Below are 9,163 nucleotides of genomic sequence, written 5' to 3' on the forward strand. Positions count from 1 at the left end.
CTGCTAGCTGGTAGCGCTTGGCTTAACCCTTTTGCGCCGGGCTATTTCACGGGAAGTTGCTTTTGGCTGTACGAAGGCTTTGAGCATTTCTTTTTCGCCCTGTACGGAGTTGTTTCTCGGCAAGGAATCGTCCAGGTGGTCGCTCCCTCCACTTAATGACCTATTCTAGCGGGGTGCCGGACCCTTTCCTCGGCAACTGGGCAAATATAATCCTTGACCCTTTTCCCGAAGGCAGCCAATCACGGAGTACTTTTGCGGTCAGTTTTGCGGTTGATTTTAATTTTTTTTAATGTTACTATTGCATTAAATGTCAGTTCATCAATTGATACAGGGAGACTGAATGTGAGTTGCTCACAACAGAGAAGGGTTCAATGCTGTCAAGTATAAAAGCTATTCAGAGATTGAAATGAGAATTACATAGTTAGTTTATGGTTCACGCTAGAGTTCCGTTTAAAATTTGGAACCGATCAGCAGAACATCCAGAATGTAATTCGTGGCATTGATTTTCAATGAATGCAACATGTACGTTTTTAGTTATTCTAACTTATAAACAAATAAGTGACCATGAGCACCTTCCTTGAGTGGGACACTAAGAGCCCGAATGGGCCGAGATAATCCCAACACGACAATAAGAAAGGGTCGGACCTCTCGTGCCTAGGGACCCTTATGGTGCTTGAGACCCACTTGGCATGCTTGACAGCAAAGCCGTGAAACACGGCCTTCGCTCTTTAGCGTCAAAAAATTCAAGCCGTGAAAACACGCCCGCCGTAGGGAAAAGGTTAAATAAGAATTATTAACACCTTATCTAACGAAGAAAACTTTCCGACCTTAGCCAGTTTTAATAAGTGATTATTAAGACATGTTTCCCTGAGCTCTGCGCCTCATGCATGCATTGGTAATCTCAGACGATGTATAACTCCTATCTACTCGTATAGAAACTAGGTCCCTGTGACGTCACGTGGAGTGGCATCGCGTGGGCGCCAATCTGGCCTTTTTCAAATGAGGATAAAAATGGACCATTGCCATTCGTCTAAACCGGTATTTCTAAAACAAAATAATTTGTATATTATGAATACACTGATGGAGGGTAACGAATCTCAATCAATGCCTTTCGTTTTCTTTGATGAAGGAAACTACCCTATTGTTTTAATTTGGTTAATGAGCACTACTGAATATAATGCTGTTGTGGAGTGGCCCGCCATGCATTATTTACAGTAGCATCTCTAATTTTTGAAGTTAAACGGATCAAAATGTCATAGTGCTGCAAATCAGAAGGTTATAGTGGAATCACATGCATTGACCTTGTAGCAGGTACCATGACATACCCCTGTGTAAGATCCCTCTCTTTTGGGAAATGAATATAGGAAAAATTAGTTTTTAAAAATTTTCTCAAGAATATGCGCATTATTAAACAGAAGATAAATTCATTCACAGTATTATCATGGAAAAATAGTCCTCTGTTTTCCTCTTGCAGTTGTGGGAAAAAGAACAAATTTGAAGTAAGATAGTTATTTCACGACATACTTCTGATCATATGAGACACGTTCACTCATAGTAAACAGCAACTTTTGCAGGTGGGTCCTACCTTAGTGCACCACAATAATCGGGAAAGGTTCAAGAAACTTATCGTAAGTACCTATGTAATTGCTCAGCTGAAGTTTATAGTGATTCAATCGCTGTTATGTGTGTCTTTCTAATCGATACCATTTAAAACAGAAATGCTGGGTTGATAATTTTTTAACCCATTTTTGTAGCTACTAGAAAAGAAAAATCGGTGTATGTGGTTCACAAGAACGTATGGTGCATAAAATACCCCAGAATTTTACACATTCATGCAAAATAATTCACAGATTGATCACATTCAGTTATCTTTCACAGTCATTTTCTCTATCGGCATACTTTCTTTCAGGTGTTATATTCTCGGAGAGTCCAGAAGCTTATCATGCCGTCTACGAAGGATCGTGGGGTTGCCAGGGCCTCCTTTGTGCTATGGTGATTGGAGGAATATACTATGTCCTAACTTGGCAGTCTGCTGTGGCAGCTTGTGCATGCGCATTCTTTGCAGCTGTTGTTCGCCATTTCATTGGCGACCCAGAATTTATGCCTCCAAGTCATAATGCAGTGAGTTTGAAATTAGTGACTCCTTTTTTCTATTTGGTATTGAGTAGTGAAATTTTTTAGCAAAGAGAGTCTGAATTTTAATAACTTAACTCCTACGTAATATGCCAATTTCATAGCATATTCTTCTAAACCTGTTAATGAATATGGTTTCCCATGGAAATATAAATAGAGTGACCCATTATGTTATTGCACCATGTGGTGGCTTATTTTGTTGGTTGTAAAGTTGTAAAAAGTTTCTAGTGAAAATAAGTCAGTATTTTTGCTTTTCTCTAGAGTTGTTTCACCATCATTGATTTGATGCATCAGTACTATAAATCATAAAAAAATGCTAATTTAGTCACCCTTTGATCAGCAAGATATATTTATAATTATACATTAGAAAATTATCTTAATTTGATATCTAATGGCATTATGGTTATTATTTTGCAGCCAAGTCGCCTTCCACTTCTCACCCTCCCATTTGTACTTAGTGCTCTGCTATTTCTCTGCCTGACATCTGTTGGAGATGGATTCCTCCGTCCAAGTCATCTCTCTTCCCCAGAGCAACAGTATGTGGACTACAGAGAAACTTATGGAAAATGTGCCAGAGGAAAGGTAATAAAGTCCTTTTTTCTTTGGTGCCTTTTTAATTTTTACATAAATGCATTATTTAAAGCTTATCCTCCATGTTTTAGTCAATTTTATGTGCAGAGATTCTTCTAAATTTCATAGCAAAGCTTTTTTATATTTGTGAGTACAGTTATGATGGAATTTCAATGGAGTACAGTTATGATGGAATTTCAATGGAGTACAGTTATGATGGAATTTCAATGGAGGCAAGTTTGGGGCTTGAAGTCATTTCTGGTGAAAGGGTGGCTTTGGCTCATTGGTTTTCCTGTGTGTATAAGTTTTGTTGCCAAATTTGAAAATTTTCATGAGCCTTCAATGAGTTTAAACCCACGCTATTCAGTGCATTGCATAATGAAGGGGTCATTGTCCTCCTCCTCCTGAGGATGGCTCTGTGGTCAATAGTCTATGATGAGTTGTGCTGCTAACTGCAGTAGGTATTTTTTTTCTTTGGAGTAATCATCTATACAATACTGTCGTCTTGGAGGATTCACATCAACTTTATGTTTCCAATGAAGAAACAATTAGAATATTATTTGGACCTCTGGTACCATAGGCGGATCCAGGGGGGGGGGGGCACGGGGGCACGTGCCCCCCCCAGACCCTTAAAAATATGCTAGATTTTTAATACGGTCCCATTGTCATTTTGTTAGTTTTGTATAACAAGGTATCCTTGTGCCCCCCCCCCCCTGAACAAAATCCTGGATACGGCCTTGCTTGTGCCCCTCCCAGAAAGAAATCCTGGATCTGCCCCTGTCTGGTACCAATTTTCAAGCATCTAACAACCTCTTAAGAATTTAATTGTTTTTTTTTTAAAGGTTTTCATTCCGCTGTAAATAAAATATATTTTGCAGGTTCTACTCAGAAACTTTATTGACGACACTACACAACATGTTTCAAAGCAGTATAGACACTTGAGAATTATGTGAAAGTGTCAAAATGTATCATGTCGTAAATGAAGTTTTTAAATGGAAGTTGCAAATTCTATTTCATTTATGTAGGAAGAGTTTCACCTCATATCACACAAAACAACTAATTTTCATTTGACTCTCTTTTGAATTTCCTAATGTCTGCTTAATATGGGCTGAATATAGTTTCTCTCACAAATTATATACAATTATGATCCAATATTCATATCTTGAGAAATTCAGTGCATTCATGCCTGTGATTACTACATATTAGTGAGTGACTACGCAATTTTTTGTGTAAAATTGTTCACCTATGGTTTCTTGCATCCTCTGTGTGTTGCAAGTGTGCTCAGTTTGTAAAATTTATTGGTTTATAAAATATTTTCAGCGAAATACACATTTTATTTATTTTTTATGAAATAAATAATTGCCAACTTAAAAATATTTTTGATGCCACAGGGAAAGTGGGGCAGCATGGATTCATCCCGTCATAGCTCTCATGAAGCTAAGTGTCCTTTGGCAGAGCCTGAGGATGTTTGAAGAGGCAGTCATCAGGATTGATCTGAAATTTTCAGGTGACTATTCATGAGATGAATTATTAGATGTATTCAATAGGATAGATAGGCTTACGCAAGGGATTTTACAAATCACCCATCACTCTATACCTAAATTTAACTTCCCTCTTCAATTTCCAGTAAGGCCTATTCCCTCTCAGTCAGTGAATCCTATTCTCTTCCTTCCTATTCCTCACTTCATTGACATTCTTTCCTCATCTTTGATTTTCAAAATGTCCTCCCTGCCTAGTACTTGCTCCATAAAAACCCTTTCTCTCCTCTAAAAGGTTCTTCTCCTCACCCACCATGTCCAGCATTCTGTCTTGTCTCAACTCGTTTCCTTGGTGTCCATCTTTCCGCACTGTAAAGCACTATACGCCATCTCAGATTCTTTGTTAGCCTTTTCTTAATGGTCGCATCATTTGCTCTGCTCTTTCCTATTGGTTTTAACTTTAAATTGCATCAACTGCACATACATGTGATGCTTACAGTTGTTTTAAATTTCATTTAAGTATTTAATTAATGAAAATAGCTAGAGTTTTCTTTAACAAAAATATTTGACTCTAATGCAATTATTGTTAAGTTCTTCTCATGGATGTTCATTTTAAATTGTCCTTTCCTGTACTGCATTGATTCTTATGTCAATAAATATGGAGAAGGTCTTTAAAAAATTACATGGGGATCCTATCCAATCAAATCTTCAGGTAAATTCTCTGAGTGAGCATGTATACATACTTCAAAGGCTTCTTCAAATTTAGTGCATCCTTCGTTCTTAACTAAAAATAGCCCACAATGCTACTATTTATGATATATAGTCTCAGGGATCGGAAACCTAATTTGGTAATTTTGCTTTGAAATCTTAGTGCCTCCATAAAAGATATTTTCTTATTTGAGCTTTCTTTTTTTCCAGGTGCCTTTCTTAGGAAAGATCAAAGTTTCATTTTGGAGAGCATGAAGACAAGTTTAATGAAAAGGCAGCCATGACTATGTATCTATTTTAGAATTAAAAAGGAAAAAAATATAGAAAGAATGGCAAACTGCATGATGGGTCTGGGTGCAGAAAGGGGCATTTTAAAAATTGGAATGAAACGAAAAAAAAGCCGTACCGCCAGTCTTTTGCAACTGCACATAGTTTATTACAAAGCATTATATTGTCTAAATTTGTGTTTAATTTAGATTTTAAAGCTTTTATGACTAAATGGAAATTTGTTAAAAATTAATTTATGTCATAAGGCCAAACTTTCAGTTGTAACTTTGAGTGGATGATCTTATAAGGCCAATATTCTTGCGCCAAATTATTAGGTCAACTCCATGAAGGGTCCAAAATACCTCCCTAAAAATTAAATCATCAAAAACACTTATTCTTAATTATGGCTGTATTTTTCACTGCTGTTTAATATTTTGTTCAGTTGTTTTAAGAAATAAGTGAAACTTTTAATTAAGTATTGGCTGAAAGGAGTATTTGAATATTTATTGCTAAGCTACAAAACACCCTTGTTACCATAGCTACGCAGTGAAATATCAATTTTTTAAATGTAATGAAACAAAATTACTATATGTATATGTTTAATGAAATATATACCAATGATAATTGGTATATTCTCAATGATTATAATAAGATTGTGTTTTGTAAGTACGTCTCTGTTATTTTTTTATACCTCTTACCGTAAACGTAAATTGAATATTAAAATTTTATCTTTTTCAGCATTACGTGTTAACTTTCAAGCAATAATAAGTCCTTTAGGCAATTAATATATTGAAATATTAATTCCTTCTGTTTATTGTGGTCATTGTGCAATGCAATTGCGATAAATGCAAATTTAAGCTTTGTGCTTTATTTTCATTTTTTTCAATTAGAAACAAAGATTCATCTTATTTATCTGCTGTCATAAATGTAAAATTTATTTTAAATGCTTTTTCCTCCTCTGTCATTGTTTTTGGTATTTAAGACCACGAATTCATCAAATTTGAATTGGTGACAATGTCTAATTCAAGGTGAGAGTGCAACAAAATGAAATGCCAGCCAGAAATGAAACCAGCATATAGTTTCCATAATCATGAGGAGATATTACATAATTAATTCAAAATATTTGTCATTAGATACAAAATTAAATAGCCTACAACCAAAGCTTTTTTTCTTACCATAATTGCATCATTGTTCATTCATGCTCTTTCATTACATATCCGGCGTCCACCAAAAAAATCACCTCACCACTGTCCATTTTCGTAAGAATGCCAATGCAAATATGTAACATAAATAATTCCATTCAAGTTTTAGATTAGTAGGTGATGTTGACTGCATCATTTATCCTAGGAAAGAAAAAAAACTACCTTTTGCTGGAAACAAATGAACCTTTACAATGAACTGAACAACATCGATCAAAAAATCCAAAGTAATTACATACCATCAGACCAATGTAATGATAAATCCATAATTACATTACACATTGCATATAGAAAGAGGATATGGGCTCATTAACTATCATTTTATTTTCAAATTGAGATAAGAATTAGAAAAAAAGAGATCTGTATTTTTCTGTCTTTTGGTCCATAATCTACTTCTTGAGCCATTCACAGAAAATAAACACCATTCTTAACCCTATCGCAGGTGAGATGATGACATCATGTACTTATGCATTTTGGTAAACTGCTTCTTAGCTTATCATCGGCTTTGTGCAAGGACCTTGAGTGGTTCATTGTTTTCTACTATCTTGTGAGCTGTACATACCAACATTGAAAGTTCTCCTTAAACCATGCATGCAGCCAAGAGGGGTGGGGAATTTGAAAAATTATAAAACTCTTTTGATTATTTATATTTATTATTTAAGGAAAATAAAAATGAGTAAATTTCTCTGTATTGATTTATTACAATGCCCACACAGAAAATAAACATCTATTAGATATCTAATACATATCTACATATAGACAAATAAATATATGTATAATAACCATTTGTCATTGTTCAGTGAGGTACTCATTGAGAAGAGAATAGGATGACCGCAGGGGGTGCATTACGACAAGCCAGCTGTTGTGGTGAGGGACGATAATGTGATCAATGAACAGTTAACAAACACGAATGCTCCAGAAGGCGTGGAAAAACGTAAACAAATTCTAATGATACCATTTATGAAGATACCTTCTGACAACATACGACACTAATAGCTGCCTTCCAAAATATCTTTTTTAAGCAAAAACTGACGTCCCATAGCCAAAATCTCCGTGATTTGCAGCTTGTATCCCCACGGCGATAATGATGTGTAAGGAGGTATACCTTTAAGTTGCCCTACTTGACTTGAGCTGTTGCCATTCGCGGACGACTACTCACCCTCCTACTCAATGCCTTGTTTGTCATTGTTCATGAGGTACTCATCGAGAAGAGAATAGGATGACCGTGCGGGATGCACTACGACTAGCCATCCGTTGTGGTGAGGGACAATATGGTGATCAATAAATAGTCAACAAACACGAATGCTCCAGAAGGCGAGGAAAAACAAACAAATTCTAATGATACCATTTACGAAGATACCTTCAGACATAACATACAACACTAATAGCTTGCTTCCAAAATACCTTGTCCAAAACCATTTGTTGCAAAATGTCCTAAACCACTTTGTTGACCAGTCAGTGCAACATTTCAAATTGCAAAAAAGTAAGAAATTGGTACCTATTCTAATGTCTGGGGTAATGAGATAAATTTTCTTACCATAGGGGAGGAACATTCTTATGTAACTATAATTGTTATGGTTATCAGTACTAATCTCTTTAAATCTACTAGGGGGAATGGGTGGTTGGTGATGTCATGCAGTTGGCATAGTCGCCAGGCATCGTTCGATGTGTCACAAAAATTTTTCAGGTCTGCCATCGCTGTAGTAAGGAACCAAAAAAATTTGTCCCTTAATCAAATGTTAAATCCCTTCAATAGCTCATGAATCGCATTTTAAAACACACTTTCGGAGATGCATCCAAAATGGCCCCTCATCACCTGTACATCTAATTGATGTCTAACAGATATAGATATATCTAATAGATGTCTAATAGGCATCTATTAGATATGCATCTATTCATAGATGAAAATAGACAAATTTTAGATTCCTATAGATTTATGTGTGGGTGTACATTGACAGTACCTATAGTAAATGTTTCTGACCATCAAAATTTGATAAGTAGCATGGCTATACATTATAATTATCCCCAAAGCATACCAAACTATAGCTCATGCCAATGAAATATCTCAGGATGTATACATGTTTTTCGACAATAATATTGGCTTGGCCACATCATGAAACACCATGATCTATTGAAAACTATTATTGAAGGACAGGTGTGAGGAAAGAATGGTAGAATTATGTAGGGCATGGAAGCTGGTGATGAAGGATGTACTGCAGAAGAATATTGAGTGTTAAAAAAGCAGCTGTTTGGAGAATTGAGTGGAAAATTACATCTTGAAACTGAAGTCTGTTCACTGAAAACATAATGCAAATAATTTCAGAAAAAATAATGACTTTAAATTTATCACATTGATCCAAGATTCAAAGACCAAATGCATTAGGATAAACTATGAAGACTTCATTGATTTATTGCATGAAAAACTGCTTATTTAAATCCAAGGGCTATGCTGACAAGCTCTACATTGACGGCTTATACTTTTCTTGAGGAAACTGTTGTCAAAATTATGAACAATTACATCATCAATCGTGTCCTTATATTGTTACTTTAAGTATTTAATTTATATTCCAATAAAAGTTAAGAATTTTGGAATATTTTGACATCATTAGAGATCTATGAAGTTTCAATGATGCTCAAAGGCATTGCAAAAAATTAGAATAAATGGTTTCAAATACCATTTTGTGCCGTGTGTACTACTTTTAAGGCCATTTAATGAACTGTATAAAAATGGCTTAATATACAGCATCATATATCTAATAGTATTTTATTTCTTGTTTTTTATTTTATTTATTTTTACACCTCCAAAAA

General features: G+C 35.3%; 1 protein-coding gene across 1 annotated transcript in view; it reads left to right on the plus strand.

Annotated features, from left to right (window-relative positions):
* Positions 1 to 5,825, plus strand: part of LOC124164815 (urea transporter 2-like) — a 34,494-nt gene extending 28,669 nt beyond the window's left edge. The window contains exons 7-10 of the mRNA XM_046542030.1: positions 1,910 to 2,121; positions 2,551 to 2,715; positions 4,095 to 4,210; positions 5,100 to 5,825. Of these exons, the coding sequence (XP_046397986.1) occupies positions 1,910 to 2,121; positions 2,551 to 2,715; positions 4,095 to 4,175 (458 nt within the window). The 3' untranslated portion in view covers positions 4,176 to 4,210; positions 5,100 to 5,825. The remainder of the gene's footprint in view (positions 1 to 1,909; positions 2,122 to 2,550; positions 2,716 to 4,094; positions 4,211 to 5,099) is intronic.
* Positions 5,826 to 9,163: the final 3,338 nt, after the last annotated feature.

Source organism: Ischnura elegans, chromosome 1, assembly GCF_921293095.1.
Source record: "Ischnura elegans chromosome 1, ioIscEleg1.1, whole genome shotgun sequence".
In the NCBI taxonomy this organism is placed as follows: domain Eukaryota; kingdom Metazoa; phylum Arthropoda; class Insecta; order Odonata; family Coenagrionidae; genus Ischnura; species Ischnura elegans.